We start from the raw sequence: 15,924 nt of genomic DNA, 5'->3' as shown, positions 1-15,924 counted from the left end.
ATCCAGCTTAAGATATTAAGGACATCTATCTCTACCTCTCTCGAGCAAATGGGCATCCACACTATTGGGCCCGAGAACCACTGATTTTTGAGGCAAGCAGGTCAGTCTGGGACCCGTCGACACTACGCACAGCTGGAACCCTCCAGGGTAGCATGAGTACACCCTGCAGCACAGGGCCACACTCCATGCCATTCCAGGCCTCTGAGACGGGTGGGGGAGGGTAAGGAGCCACGGTGAGATCTGATCTGTGTCTGGACAAAAACCACACCTGGCAGCCACCATATTGTGTTTGGACAAAACCGCACCTGGCAGCCACCAGTTTGTGTGAACAAAACCACACTGGCAGCCATGTGGAGGATGAGAGCCTGTTGGCAACAGCTGGGCCAGCAAGGCGGGAGACGGAGGCGAGGGAGAAAGCGGAGGCGGGATGGATGGCCCGTCCAGGGCGCTGTGGGGGCGCAGGGAGTGGGGGAGGCAAGCGGGGATGAGGGAGCAGAGCGTCCGAGCCCCGAGGTTTGGGGCCTGGGGTCAGGAAGGACGTGAGGCCAGGTTGGGAGGGAAGAGGAGCCAGATGTGTCTGGCGAGCGGCAGGACTTGGGAGATGCAAGAAGCACAGGCAGAGAAAGGAAAGCAGGAACGGGCCTCCAGGTGGGGGGCCGCTGTGCAGACAGGGGAAGGGGCCGGGGAGAGCACTCCGGAGGCTCGGAGGGCCAGGGAAGCACCGGAGCCTGCGGGCCAGAGCAGGCCAAGAAGCAGGGGTGGAAGCTTCCGGAAAAAGTGTGTCCAGCCAGCCGTGTGCGGTGCTACCAAGATCTGCCCCCAGAGCTCATGACACGGGGCATCTTCAAAACAGAAAAGCAGGCTTCAAAAAATATTTCCTGTATAATTCCATTTTCGTAAAAATTTAGTAAAAAATAGGCATATCTGTAAACTAGAAAAAAAAGCAAAACACAAAGAACAAAAACTCCTGGAGGGGTTCACGCCCACGTGTTAGCCAGCAGCGCTCTCTCCCGGTGTTAAAAAGTACAGATGATTTTTACTCACTGTTGGTGCTTATTTATAGTTTCCTAATTCTCCACACCAAACCCCTTTCACTTTTGTTAAAAAACAAGGCAAAACCTCTGTCATTAGTTCGCTCTCTGGTTTAGGTTTTAGTGTTTGTGTTGCCTTAGGCCTCAGCGGTCAAGGACAGTGCTGGAATGGTATTCCAGGAGTCGCACAGCAGAACCTGCTGGAGAGGGCAGGACCCCTGCCCCAGGTCCGGCAGGAAACGGATGCAGAGCACAGGACCGCAGGCCCGCCAGGCTGAGCGAAGGCTTGGGGGACTCCGGAAATCCTAAGCATGTCGCCAAGAGCCAGGAGCAGCACGGGGACAGGGCAGGAGGGCCTGGGCCCAGAGGAGGGGGCTGGACGGGGCAGGCGGCGGTCCCGGGGGGGTCCCCAGAGCTGACTGCTCCCCGCCCCCAAGCAGGGCAGCGCGGGCTGGGCACAGCCACCACGCACCTGAGCACGGACTCCACAAACACCCTCAGCGCCTTGATGTGGATCCAGGCAATGAAGGCTTCGCTGAAGTTCACCTTGAGCCAGCGCAGCAGCGGGCCCTACGGAGACAGGAGAGCGGGTGATGCCTGCTGGCAGCCCCGCCTGACACCAGGCCAAGGACGACACGGCTTTTGACAGAGCAAGCCTTGCGCGGAGACATGGCCTGCGGCCAGCGGAAGCAGCGAGTCGGTTGGCCCAGGCCCAGGCGAGGCCCAGGCCCACGTCCTCCAGGGCGCCTGGGGCCCGGCAAGCTCAGCGGGCCAGCCACCTGGCACATGCGCGGGGCCACCAGAGCCCAGGCTGCAGGGGGCAGGGGGGGGCGGCGGCTCGGCAGCCCCTGACCTCAGGGCCGTGGGCAGACAGCGGACAGGCTTCCCTCTGACACCATGCTGCCAGGGAGCCCAACTTTGAGGAACGCATCGCCGCCCCCCCCCGCCCCCGCCGTTCTAGCATCATTCCCCCAGCTGCCGCTTCCAGGGGGCTCCGCCGAGCCCACCTCACAAGGCCACAACCCCTCGGGGCCGCAGCAGCTGTCACGAATGCTGGTGTGGCCGGTCCTCGGGGGGTCCGGGAGTCCTACAGCAAGGGCTCTGAGCTCCCACCGACACCTCCAACTGCCCGCAAGGGTCAGGGGTGGGTCCAGCCAGGGCAGCCCAGGGGGAGGGGGGTGGGGGAGAGCCGAGCTGCCCGACTGCCACCACCCAGCAGGGCCTGCCCCCGTCACCAGCTGCAGCCACCCCCACGCAGGGCAGAGGCACCCTGGCCAACAAGCACCATCCACTGCCGGGGCGCAGGGGTGCAGCTCCAAAGACGCCCTCCAGGTGAGGAGGGAGGCAGGATTCTGGGCTCCTTGATTTAAGCCCTCGAAAGCCACACTGCGTACCAGAAAACGCAAGGCGCTGTTTTCTCAGAGGATGCCTGCGCTGGCGAGGACATGCGAGCGGGGGAGCCCCAGGGCTGCGGGGTGCTGCTTACCTCTCCCTCGCCCTCACTCTCTCTCTCTCTGTCCGTCTGCCCCGCAGCGGGCCTAGCGGGGTTACCTAGCGGGGTTACCTTAACCTTGTGGTCCGGGAAGGTGGATGATCCCTTTTTAAGAGCAACACAGGAAGTTTGCTAAAGGCACAGAAATGATTTATTAATCTCTCAGCAAACAGGCATCACAACAAACAGAAATAACTCGCATCGCCGGAAAAGCGCGTGAAGGCGAGCTGGGAATGCCGGCCCGCCCTCCGGACTCACGTGCTGCCTGCACTGGAGATGGGATGGGGGGGTGGTTCAGGTGTCCGGGTCCCCTAACTGCAGCGACAGGGCCGGCCGCCGACAGCGGGGTCAGCTCCCGCATCCCTCCCCCTGCCTGGCCTCGGTCCGCACCTCCCCTGCACGGGCGGACGGGACAGGGACCGTCCCCAGGAGGCAGCTGTCCGCGGAAACAGCTCTCCCCGCGGGGTGCGGCTCCACTCCGTCCGGCCACGGGAGCCCCGCGGCACCCATGGAAGCTACGTACAGAGAATGAGCCAGGCACGCTGGTAGGACCTACCACCCTTTATCCTCCTCTTCTGCAGACGGGGAGAAAGCACAGGAAAATCCCACCCTGTGCTCTCCAAGAGAGCCGACACCCCAGGACCTAGCCTGTCCCCTCAGGGAGACGAGGACCAAAGACGGTGCAGGATGCTGGTCACAGCCACCGCCCCACAAGCTAAAGGGGAAAGAGGTGCCTCAGAAGCCAGGGCAGGGCTGCCCCCTGCTCAGTGGCACACGGCCTGAGCTTTGCAAGGAGCTAAATGGTTCCCAGTTCGTGTCTCCTCTGGAGCTGCACTTCCCCTCCACAGAGACCCTGGAAGGGCTCCCGGGGCAGCGCTGGGGTGCAGAAGCCTACACCTCGTAAGGAAGTGGCAGGTGGCAACCTGAGCCCCAGGCAGCAGCTGTCCAGCTCTTGTGTGTCACCTGGATCCTCAGGGGGTCTGTACCAGCGCCAAGGCCAGTGCCAAAGGCACGACCTGACCACCTGTCCTGCAGCCAGGGCTTCCCGCCCGGACATTTGTCAAAGCTGCCACTGTCTAGCCCCCCCATCCAGAGACACTGGGTAGGGGGCCCGGGGCCAGGACCGAAGCCAGCAGGGACGAGGCTAGAGAGAGACCACTGAGCGCTCCTGATTGATGAAGGTTTGGGGTGAGCTAAGGCCAAGGAGAAAAACCCTTTGGGTTTTACGGCTCTTGTTGCTGAACACCTTCCCTGCCTGGGTGTGCGGGATCTGAGGCCTCAGGGCCCAGTGCCGCCTGAGCCCTTTCTGTCAGGAAGAGCCCTCAACCCAAAGCCTGGCAGACTGAGGATCAGAAACGGGTGTGTCCACTTGGCATGCACACACTCACGTCCACACACACACACACACACACACACACACACACACAGTTTATGCTTGGGGGCAGGGTTAAACACCCCCCCCCCACAGGCACTATTACATGATGAGCTCCTGTCTCGTCCTCAGAGGGGATGGGCCCGTCCACTGGGGCTTTGAGAACCCCGTTTTGTGGAACCCCATGCTGCTGCTCACTTCTGAGGGGGGGAGGCTTGTCTGCAGTCCCTGACCAGAGAGGTCGAGCCGGACGTGCCCATTCCACCAGCTTGCTCTTCACCTAAGCACATACTTACAGCTTCATGTTTACACACCGGCTTTCCTCCAAAAGGCCTGAAGTACATTCTATTCATTCTTCCCTTCCTCTCTACGCTAGAGTCTGAACTGGAAGTTTCTGAGAACCCTTCCCAGTGGGGATGGGGGGCAGAGGGGCCCTGAAGACATTCCACCAGGGGGGCCCCTGGAGCCACCTGGCTTAGGCTTCTCCGTTGCAGGAAGGGGCCCATCCCACAGAGCAGAGTGACTCTCCCAGGGCTACCCTGTTCACATGCCCAAACTCAAAGCCTGGTTTGCTCCCTTGTGAGCTCAGCTGCCCGTGCACGCGGGAGGTTTCTGAGTGGCTGTTGTCAGAAATCTCAAGGATAAGCACCCACACTCTGCGAAAAGCATGGGGGAATAAAGACAGGTGCTGATGACAGAAGCTGTCCCATCGCGCCTGGGGAACCACACTGCTGAGGCCAGCAAGGTGACCGAGGGGACAGGCCTGCCCACGCTCGGCACAGAGACCCCTGCCTGCCCTGCCCCAGTCTTCTCTTCCTGGGGGAAATGCTCCCTGACCTCCCAGAGCCTCAGTTTCTCAGCGGCACAGTGGGACTTGGAGTCCCCTCCTGGAGGGGCGCTGCCAGGACTCGGGAGCTCTCCTGGGGAAGGTGCACCTGGGTGCCCCTCTCCCTTGCCCAGCCCCACTCTGGCAGCCCCAGGGGAACACACGTCCCCGGGCCACATGGCCCCCAAGGGAGGGGGGTGCTCTTGCATGAAGCCCGCCCGCCTGTGTTGTCTACTCACATACTGTTGCTTCTTATCAGACAGCAACCTGCTCATCTCTTCCCTTTCCCTTTTAATTTCTTTCTCATCATAGTAAAATTCACGGACAGTAAACCTTAAAACAAGCAAATGAGAGGCTTTCACCAGGAAGCTTCCAGACGGAGCAGAGACCAACCTCCAGCGGAGACAGCCCAAACCCGGAGGAGCCTACCAAGGCCAGCCCTTACTTGTTCTCTCTGGCTTTGGTTTTGAAATCCTCGATCACTTTTCGAAACAGGGTCACTGTGAAGAGGCCGCCCTCGTTGTCCTCGGCAATCAGTCTGGTGGAGAGAAGCATCTGTTCACTGGGAGCCTCACCACACCCGAGGTCAGAGCTGGGCCAGAGAGGCCTGTTCCATCTCCCTGGGGAGGTGGGTCCCCGCAGAGGGGCAGCTCCGTCCCCATCAGCCCAGTGGCCCGTGGGCAGCGCCCCCCCCCCCCCGCCGCCACCAGCACCCGAGGGCAGGGAACCAGGCGCCCCTTATGACTTCCTGACTCCGGGCTGGGTGCTCTCTACCACCTGCTATTGCTCCTTCCACTCCCCCTCCAGGCTGAGGCCTCGGGGGCCTCTGGGTGATCTAAACGCAGGCCCTCAAGGTGCAGAGACCCCCAGTTTGGCTCCAGTTTGAGAGATGCCCGAGCGATCGAGCTACTCCCGTCTCAGTCACCTGTGTGTGTGTGTGTGTGTGTAGGGGGCGGGGGTGCCCGGGCTCTGATGCGCTGCGCTCAGAACAGAGCAGGGCAGACTCCAGTCGGTGAAAACCATCCCACCATGTCCACCTCACGTTCAATGTCCCCATGCTCCAATCAGCCAGCCTCCGAGGCACACCGCAGCACAGGGCCTCAGGGGGCACTGTCCCAACACAGGGGTCACGGGAGCCAGTGGTCTGCGTCTTTGAGTCAGCCTTTTTGGCCAGAAGACCTAAGGCAGGCCCTTCGCCAAGCCCGGGCAGGTCTCACGGGCATGCTGGCCAGGTCCCCTTTCCTGTCACTCAGAGCCCCTCCCCCCCGCCCCAATCAACTGAGGTGGCCTCTGTGGAGGGGTCCCCCAGCACGTGGCCACAGAAAGCCAGTGTGGCAGAGCATTTGTGGCCTCTGCCAGGCTGTCGGGCTTGGAGGACCTGCCCCTCTGCCCATCTGTCTGCCTTCCCCCTCTCTCGGCAGACGCCCCTGGCTTCTTCCTCTGGCCTCCCCTCGTGACCCCAGGCTATGGCTGTCCAGTTCCCTGCACCCCTCAGTGTAGCTCCTGATTGCCATCTCCTATGAGCTGTGACCCTGGGAGAGCCTCCCTGGCCGGAGGGGGGCCTCGGAGCCGAGCGCGGCGTGGGCAAGGCTGCCCTCACCCTATGCGCTGTGTGCCGAGAAGGAGACGACCGGCGAAGCTGGCCCAGACTCACCGCCCAATCTTTTTAAATTACAAACTATTCCAGACATACCCTCTATACCTTCTCGTAGAGAAGGTATAGAGAATAACAAATACTATGCATTGGCCGCCCCACTTAAGACCTAAAGCCATTCGCACGCCGCAGAAGCCCCGTGCCCATCCCTGGCTGCGTGTCGCTCCCTGCCCTGATCCCCCAAACAGCCCCTCGACTCTCACGTGCGCCTGCACAAGCCCAGATCACGTAGGGTTTAGTTCGGTCCATTTCTCGACCTCAGGTAAATGGCTTCACGCCGGGTGTACTTTTCAGCCGTTGGCTTTTCTTGCTCCACACCGAACCATGAGACCCACCCCTGCCGCAGTGTGTAGCCCCGATGTGCTGGTGTCCCCACGTGCAAGGTCCTCGTGGTTTGACTATATTCCTGTATCTCTTTTCCTGCCACTTTCCCAGCCCTCCCTGGCCACTCCTGCTCTGACCCCAGTAGGCCAGATGCTGAGACTAACTCTGCTCCCCACCCTGCCCCCCAGCTGCCCCCCAGCTGCTCATGCTCTGTGGCCATCAGAGATCAGAGTCAGGCCCCTGCTTGACCCTCAGGGAAGCATCGACCTGAGCTGAGAAAGCAGAGCAGAGCGTGGTGAGGGGGATCTCTGCAGGCATGCAGCCAGAGGGGGCTTCCTGGAAGAGGGGGAAGCGAAGCCGCAGTCTAAAAGATAGAGGGAGTCTGGCACATGGCTGGGGGTGTGGCTGCAAAGGAACTCCAGGCTGAGGGACTCTGGTGAGCGCTAAGTGGGGAGGGCTGAGGGTCCCTGCGTCCTCAGAGCATGTTTGGTGCCTGGGTGCCAAGCTGGGGTCTTACTTAGTCGACCGAGGGACCACCATGTCCGAGAGGGATTCGTAGGTTTTTTGCCATTGTGCGTAGCTTGGTCTGCAAGAATACAGAATCATTCAGTGATTTCCGAAGAATGGCTGGGGGGTGTTCCGAGTGTTTAGGACACCGTACACCCCTTTTCCCGAGGGACTGAGATGAGCAGGACTGGGCCAGAGAGCCCCAAACACCCCAAGGCCCTGCCATGGGCACTGGACACCGCCTCCCTCCCCAGCCCGGTCCTGGACCCAGCCTCCCCACAAGGGCCCCGCACGTCGCAGAGGGCCCACGTGAAGTGTTCAGCCAGAGATGTGTGTTGGGGCTTTCTAGCCCTGACCCTGCGTGGCCTTGGAGAAGCCAACTGAGTTCTCTGCCTCTGGACAAGGGATTAACAGCCATACCCCCGGTTTGCTGTGAGCGAAACGAGCTCCCTGTCCAAGGCTGGTGGCACACGGCAGCTGCTCAAGAAATGGCAGCTTCTGTCACTGCTTTACCCCACAGACACTGTCATACTGCTCCTGTTCCTGCCCCCGGGCTCCAGGCCATGGAGGGCCCCCCTCTCTCTCTGCTGGGCAGGGCCACTTTCCTCCCATGATCACCAACAAAGGCTGAGCCCCCCCCCCACCCGCTTTCCCGGGCCACTTACTTGGGGACGATGACCAGAAGTGTGATGAGATACTCGGAACCCAACACGAAGTCTTCTTTGCTCACGATATCACTCAACGTCCGAGTGAAGAGGTTTCCCCTGCATCCGTGTGGGACAGAGGGATCAGCCAAAAGGCAGAGGGAGGCCTCGGGGGCCTGGCATCTGGGACGCGTGGAGCCCCGCACACCCACCACACACAGGCCCTGGGTCAGGAGGACAGGCAGGAAACACGACGGCTTGTATGTCCCCCCAGAGTGGCGGATCCCTGGGCCGAGTGTGCCCCCGACCCCCCAGTTCTGGGTGGCCGGAGCTGCTGTGGCTAGCAGGGCCGGAGGGCCCCTCACTAGTCCCCCGAGGGGCACCGGAATCCAACACCGCCGTCACCTGCGCTGCCCCTGGGACTGCTGGGGGGAACTGCGGGTGGCAGGCAGCTTGAGTTACTCAAGTGTCAACACTCGAGCTGTCCTGAGCGGAGACGGGCCCAGAGAGAGCTCCGTTTCACTTTTCACACCTCCCAGGTCCAGCCGCCAGGGGACATGCACCTGCAATCGCTTGCTTCATGCCCAGTGGAACGCGGTCTCCAGAGAGGTCATGGTATTTTTAGCACATGGTTCAAGGCTATTGTAGCAGCAAACGGGCCAAGGGATAGCTCGGAGACCGTCTGTAGCCTGGGCACCCTGGCCACGGTATCAGCTAATGTATTTGCACATGACACTCCTGGCGAATGGCTCTCAAGCACTCCCAAGGCCAAGGCCTTAGGCAACACGCCACCTCCAGCCTCATCTCTCCCACCTGTGCCTTCACTGTCAAGTCCCTTAGCACCCTCTCCAAAGGCACAGAGCCTGTGCCCCCTACCTCGTTACCGTTCCGCTGTCAGGTCTGCTCTGTCTGGTTTATGCCTGAACTCCTAGCACAAAGCAGATTTTCCATAGATACTTGTTGAGCGAGTCATTGTGAGCTCCCCGAGTGCAGAAATTACATTGTCTTCTGCTTTGTTACCTTTAGGGCCTGCCATAAAGCCTGAGAGTGTAGTAGGTGCTTAATACACGTTTATCGGAAGAATAACAGGCGAAGGAGGCAGAAACAGCTTCACCACCCCACCCCACCCCCTTCACTCAGGGGAGTGATCAATAGATCAGCACTGCGGTGAATCAGCCGCTGAGCTTCCTCATCAGCTGACTGACGAGGCCGGACCAGATGTCTGCTCAAGCCCCAAATGATTCTCAAGGAGTCCACAAGTCGGTGATGTGACAAGTCGATGGCCCAGCAGGTAAATGGTTAATGCTACAACAGATCTAAGCCAAGGTCACCATTTAGGGCGCTCTCTGCCATCGGCGCCCCGCCCTTTGCCCATCTCATTCCTTCGTAGAGCCAAGGATGCAGCGGAACTCAGGTGATGCCCATTTAGTTCTGATGCCAAGTCACGCCACCAATAACGGCTATTTCTAGTTGAAGTGCATCTTTCCTTTTTTGGTTTTTGTTTTTTTGTTTTTTTAAAGATTTTATTTATTTATTTGACAGAGAGAGACACAGCGAGAGAGGGAACACAAGCAGAGGGAGTGGGAGAGGGAGAAGCAGGCTTGCCTGCGGAGCAGGGAGCCCGACGCGGGGCTCGATCCCAGGACCCCGGGATCATGACCTGAGCCAAAGGCAGACGCTTAACGACTGAGCCACCCAGGCGCCCCTCCCTTTTTGGTTTTAAATTCTATGTACTATCTGCTTCTTTCACAAGAAAAGAAGGCTGGCCCAGGGACCACCTGAAGGGAGAGGCGGAAAAGGGAGGGAGGGTGAGCTACTCAGAGGGACAGCTGATTCTGAAGGCCCCTGGGCACTGCCCTTCCTTGGAGGGTCTTCAGACAACTGCCAACAGAATCAGAGCCAGAATCTGGGGAGACTGGGAGGATCCTCCATGCCAACTCAGTCCTACTCAGGGGCAGCTTCCAGACTCCCTGGCGGGAGCTCAACTGCCCTTTCCTGACATGCCTCCCACAACAAGGCACTCACTACCTTACAAGGCAGTTGTTGCCATCATGACACTGGGTTTCTGCTTTCCTCCAGACACCTCCCACCATCTTGGTGACTGGTGGCTGGTGGGCCACACGGTCTGCTCCCTGTCTCTCACGTGGAGGTCCTTCAGTTGACTGAAGAAGGCACCAGAGTCCCTGCGGTTGCTCTGCTCTGGGTTGCAGCACCCACTGCCCCTGGGGGCCCTCACAAAGGGCCGGGCTCTACCAGTCAGGTCGTCCCCTGACTATGCAGAGAGGGTCCTCTGTAAAGCTCCCTGGGGGAAAGGTCTTGGGACCCACCCCAGGTGTTCTCAGTAACCTGGGGAGGTTGGGAGAGAGAGGGAGGGAAGGGGGTGAGGGGCAGCATGGTATCCCTCTCTGGGTCCAGGCAGGGAGGTGCCATCACCCCTGCTTGGGCCTTTCCACCCGGTCATATGCACCGAGGCCTCCCCTCCCAGCATGCAGCTCCCAAAGAGGCAGGAGTGCCTCGGCATCTGCCTGGTTGGCTGGCTGGCTCTCTGTCTCTCTCTCAACCCAGGCCCAGACCTGGTTCACCCAGTGATCTGAAAGGCACACTCCTGCCCCAGCCCGGCCCCTGCCCTAGCCCAGCCCCTGCCCCAGCCCGGCTCCGGCAGTGCAGAAACTCGGATACTCACATGGATTTCTTCTCCAGGTTCTCCAGGTTTGTCTTCAGAGTGTTGTAGGCGGCTGTTCGGGATTTCAGGTCAGTCTCGATCTGTGCCAGTTGCTATTTGGAAAAGCAAAAGAGGTGGCCAAACTTTTCAAAATGGCCCTAAACTGTTCATGGCACACTTCGGAATAAGTAATAATCAAAGCTGCCCACCGGTCAGAAATGCTCAGTTTTCTCCCACTGCTCTCGCACACATGCCAGTGGGTGGCCCTACAGTACCCTGCAGGGAGCAGGGGAGAGCTTCACAGCCCCACTTTGCAGATACCGCGCGGCCCGAGACAGGCACGGCTGTTTCAGGATCACTCAGTGAGAGAATCTTCTGGTCGCAAGCCCTTCTCACACTGCCAGGCCAGCCCAGCTGACCCCATCCTGGCTTCTAGCGGGGACCACTGTGGCGCGACCCCGCCAGTGCCCGGTCCCAGGCTCAGCTGGGCCCCACAGCCCCTTCCCACAGGAAGGGGTAGGTAGGCAGGAAGGTTCCTTTCGGCTTGGACGCAGGTCATGGGTCTGGCACGAAGAAGATCCCCTGTTCTCAAGTTTCAGGGAGGGCGTCCCAGACCCCTGCCTGCAGCGGGCCCAGGCAGACATGTCGTGGAAAGAGGGGAAACAGGACAAGCCCGGGTCCACGGCCTAGCTCTGTGGCTGCCTGGCCTAAGTGGCCCCATCTGTGTGGCCAGGGCGGTAATGTCCTCCCCAAGGGCTCGAAACAGAGAAAGGCAAATGCCCGCCACGGCCTACCTCACCGGAAGCCCTCAAAACACAGCCCCTGCCCCCCAGGGCTCACACTTGGGCAGTGAAGCCCATCAGTACAGAACTGGTGCAACAAAGGGGGGTACCCCACGGTACGGGACACGGCGTGGCCTTCCAGATGATCGTGCGAGCCTCCCGCACGCAGCGGGACGCAGGGCCGACCCCCGCAGCTCCTGAGGGGCCGCACCCCTCCTCCCAAACCCAGAGCCCCACGTCCGGGGCCAGCTCCCTGGTGGCGCGAAGTCGCCCCCGTGGGACCCCCACTCCACGCCAACGAACACTGCTGACACGGATACCCCAGCATCAGCACACGACAACACGGAGGCAGCCTGAGGGACCGGACGATCCTGACCTGAAATACACAGATTTCGTTCGTATAGAGACGGGAGGATCCACTTTCAACAGTTAACACGTCGGTCACCTTTAGCCAGGGAGGAAAGGGAGGGGTCTTGTCACGGGAAGCCTTTCATGTTTTTATTCTCCTATCTTGATATGTCTGATTTTTAAAATAAGATTTATATATATATATATTTTTTACAATTTTTTATAATCTTTTCCTTTGAAAAGATGACAGATTTCATGGGAAATTACAGAAAGAGGACACAGGGGGACACCCCACCGGCTCAGTTGGTGGGGCATGCGGCTCTTGATCTCGGGGTCGTGGGTTCAAGACCCACATTTGGTGTAGAGATTACTTCAAAAAACGAAAAAGTAAAATATTTTAAAAAATAGGACAAAGAGACCGCATGTACCCATCTTACATAACAATAGTACGCGATCATAACCAAGAAACCAACTCAAGTACAATCCACAGTCTTGATTTTTAAAATTAACATTATACACACACACACATATATAATTATTTTTTAAAGGAAAAAATCAAACAAAAAAATCCTCCATCTTCCTTCCTTTTCTGGTTTCACCACAAGCCAATGAAAACTTGCAGAGGGGTGTTTGGAAACCAGTGGATGGCGAGAGGAACCAGGGCTCTGGAACCAGTTCGCACTCAGCCTGCCTGTGCGCCGGTGTCAGGTCTGGCCCTCTCTGAGCTGAGGCCCACGGAATTACGGAGAGCTCCCAGAATCTGCAGAGCAGGCTGTTCAGCAAGGCGAGGCCCACCTGCCCCAGCCGGAGCTCCTCCAGGGGGCCGGGTACCCCCCACCCACCCGTGTCTGTGACCCCCGGGAGGGTGGCCGACACAGGCAGTGCTGAGGACGTGCGTTCAGCCGGGCTCTGAGGTGTGGGGCTTGCTGGCAGAAGCCCCGAGAGCCTCCCGGACCCACCCGCAGAACCCAGAGATGTTTCCGGTGGTGGAAACACCAGCCGCCAGCGCCCCGAGGGGGTCGGCGTGGAACCCCCACCCTCGGCTGCTCGTGTGCGTGCTGAAGAATAAACCCTGCACCGTGTCACACCCGTGAGGTCTGGGGGCTTTTTTGAACCTACAGCATGACCAGGCCTCTGGAGACTGACACCGAGGTGGGTTGGGTCCCTGACCAGGTGACAGGTCATGCTGCCACAATGCAGGGCTGGGAGGGGGCGAAACCCTCCCCACCCTTGAGCCTCTTCTTTAAGGGACGTGGGTGGGCTCAGTTCCCAGTGGTCGGGAGGGTCTGGGGGCCTGGCCCTGACCACGTCAGCACAAGGCTCCTCCCAGGCTGGGAGACCTGCTTGGACATCCGGCAAGTGCTACTCAATGCCCAGCAACACAGCGACTTTTGTGTCCCCAAGGCTCTCCCTGTGAAGGACCTCCCATTGGAGGAACAGACCTGAACCAGGGCTGAGGGCATCACACATGGGGTCCTGGTGCAGGACAACCTCTGGGGGCCAATACTCAGAGCCTCAAAGAGCTGGTTCCCTGCAGTGGAGCTGGCCCCGGGCTTCCTTGGGAAGCCTTGTCTCTCTCTCTCTCTCTCTCTCAAACACACACACACAGAGCCCAAGACCGGCATTCCCATCCCAGGTCCCGGAGCAAGCCACTTAACCTCTCAGCCAGCTTCCTCATCTGAGGTCAGAGGAAAGGGGTCCTCCTCACAGGGGTGACACGGAAGGAGAGCCCTGCGTGGTTCTGGGCACACGGAGAGTGCTATCAACACCACTGCTCTCCTCCCCCTCCCTGCTTTCCTGCCGAAGAAGTCACTCTCTGGGTGCCTGGACTAGACAGAAGCCAAGTTCTGTCCTCTACAACTGCTCTGCTCCCCTCTCGGTTGACCCCCCCCCAACGTGTCCCGGGGTCCTCATCGCTAGCCAGCATCCCTGGGGCAGCCCCGCCAGTGAGCACAGTCCCAAGTGGACTCAGAGCATGGCCTGACCGCCTGCCTGGCTCAGCCTGGCCTCAGCAATGCAGAGTGCGCCTCTACGTTGGTGGCAGAGGCGCACAGAACCTCCCGGAAGCCACACCTGTTACAGGTGCGCTGGGCAGCCCCTCCTCAGAGGGCTTTCCAGAATCACTGCCCAATTGTCCCAGGAGGGGCTGGGACCTCTGTGGCGTAAGCGGTGCCCGAGGAGCCGCACCCAGATTCCGGAACCTTCTGGCCCCACCCGAGTTCCCAGAGACACGGGCCGGGCACCAGCCTGCTGTGGGGAGCGCACAGGGCTGCACTCGGATGGGTCCCAGTGGCCCATCTCCTGCACCTGACCCGCCCAGACACACCTGGGTGGCTCTGTGGTCTGAGGAGACAACAGGAAGGCTTTGTTCCTGGCCTGGCTGAGTCTCTCTCCCAGCCACCCGGGCCAGGAGGAGACATGGCCCACGAGGGGCTCAGTGTATGGCAGAGGGAGGGGGACAGGCAGTCACCAACCATCAGAGCTCACCCTCAGTGAGACACACGGGAGTCAACAAGGCCACGAGACACCCAAGGTCCCCAGAGACTTGAGCTACAGTGCTTTTATTTACAAAGTGAAAGCTGGAGGCCATCACTTACCAAGATGGTAGAATTGTGGGGTACAGCACTTACTGGCCTGTTTTTGTTTTTGTTTTTTTTTAAGATTTATTCATTTATTTTTAGAGGGGGTTGCAGAGAGAAAGAAAGAGAGTCCCAAGCAGACTCTCCACTGAGTGCAGAGCCTGATGTGGGGCTCAATCCCACAACCCGAGATCATGACATGAACCAAAACCAAGAGTCGGAGGCTCAACCGACCGTGCCACAAGGTGCCCCTTACCGGCCTCACTATTGTCACAGGCTCCTCAAAGCAGGGGCAGGACCCCTGGTGATGCCTTCCAGAAACACCTCCCAGGAGTTAGGGCTCCTAAGCCGGACTCTCCACGGAAGCAGATAGTTCTTGTCAAGTAGACAATCACTCTGGGATGTGGTGGTGGGGGGGGCGGGTATGAGGCTCTTGTTAGTAGGTCAGGATGGGGCTGAGCGGCTCCCTCAGCACCTTTCAAAAAAGTAGCGAGCTGGACGGAACCCACGGAAGGGGCACCAGGGTCTGGGCCAGGCATGTCAGGGGAGGGTCCTGTGGATGCCGCCACTGGGCGGCCAACAGGGCCAGAAGAGGTATGGAGGGAGGGCAGATGCCCGCCTTGAAACCCCAAAGTCTCTGGCCTTGCCCAGGGCATGGAAGGCCACACCTCAGAAAGGCACCGGGCCTGGTCAGGGCTGGCAGGAAGCAGATGGGAAGGGGACTCCACCCAGGGTCACTCGAGGACCCCACCCGGCCTCCTGACTCTGGCCTCCCAGAAGGTCCCTCTTGGCACCACCGCCAGGGCCCCAAGGCCATGTAGATCTCCCTCAGGTGGTCAGATCGCCCTGGTCACCGAAGTTTAACCGTCCCCCGAGAGAAGGCCCTCCTCACCTTCGCTAGCGTGTCCACCACGCTCACCAGCGGCTGCTTCGCGGGGTATTTCGCCATGTCCCATTCAAAGTGGGTCACAAAGGATGGTAAGTCAACTAGAAGAAACATTTCAACAAGTGAGTGGGACTCTCCCCAACTCGTGAGACCAAGGTTGCCAAACCCCGAGCCAAGCATCCCCACTGAAACCAAGGAAGCAATCAGAGAAAAGGGAGGAGAGAGTCAGGGCCCTGGGAGAGCACACACGCCCCCCCGGGAGTGGGGTACTGAGCCAGCTGGCTGGCCTTCGGTCAGGACTGTCAGCAGCACCCGAAGCCCCTCTGAGAAACCCGCCACCAGCCACAGGGCCAGGGTGACCAGAGCACATCTGTGCCCCAAACGCTCTCAGACGGCTGCCCCCCGAGATCTGCCTTTGGGAGATCCTACTTTCCCACGAGGTAGAAGCAAAATCGGGAGATAGTCTGAGGGCCAGGTCAATACCTCGCCTTTTCTGGTTGTGTTGGCCACACTCCCCTGTTGGGCTATTGTTCCGTTTTGAGGTACCTCAAAAGACACGCCAGAGAGCCTCAGGCAAACCCCCGAAGACCACAGAGCCAGTTATGGGTGCCACCTGCTCACAAGAAGAGCCGTTTTTCCACCTTCCTCACCCAAGCACTGGATAGAGGCCATTACAATGCACGTGGTTTGTTTTAAGGGAGGCATTTTAGGGGCGCCTGCGTGGCTCAGTTGGCTGAGCAATCTCCTATTGATTTCGGTGTGGGTCATGATCTTGGGGTCCTGGGAATGGGTCCCCGTCGGGCTCTGTGCTCAGAGG

At 59.5% G+C, this 15,924-nt stretch overlaps 1 protein-coding gene across 3 annotated transcripts in view; it reads right to left on the bottom strand.

Annotated features, from left to right (window-relative positions):
* ATP6V1C2 (ATPase H+ transporting V1 subunit C2) overlaps positions 1-15,924 on the bottom strand; it is a 51,020-nt gene that overhangs the window by 3,355 nt on the left and 31,741 nt on the right. For 2 of the 3 annotated variants that reach the window (XM_088026160.1, XM_028099442.2), the window contains 8 exons: positions 15,114-15,208; positions 10,534-10,625; positions 7,872-7,970; positions 7,217-7,285; positions 5,167-5,259; positions 4,961-5,054; positions 2,518-2,655; positions 1,504-1,601 (listed from right to left, as the gene is read on the bottom strand). In XM_088026160.1, the coding sequence (XP_087882286.1) occupies positions 1,504-1,601; positions 2,518-2,655; positions 4,961-5,054; positions 5,167-5,259; positions 7,217-7,285; positions 7,872-7,970; positions 10,534-10,625; positions 15,114-15,208 (778 nt within the window). The remainder of the gene's footprint in view (positions 1-1,503; positions 1,602-2,517; positions 2,656-4,960; positions 5,055-5,166; positions 5,260-7,216; positions 7,286-7,871; positions 7,971-10,533; positions 10,626-15,113; positions 15,209-15,924) is intronic. The other variant, XM_028099443.2, reaches the window with a different exon arrangement.

This window comes from Eumetopias jubatus, unplaced genomic scaffold, assembly GCF_037043125.1.
Source record: "Eumetopias jubatus isolate StellerSeaLion01/CBP00866 unplaced genomic scaffold, mEumJub1_p1.0 scaffold_9, whole genome shotgun sequence".
Lineage (NCBI taxonomy): Eukaryota > Metazoa > Chordata > Mammalia > Carnivora > Otariidae > Eumetopias > Eumetopias jubatus.
Note: the sequence above shows the minus strand (reverse complement) of the source record. Positions and strands in the feature narration are given on the sequence as shown.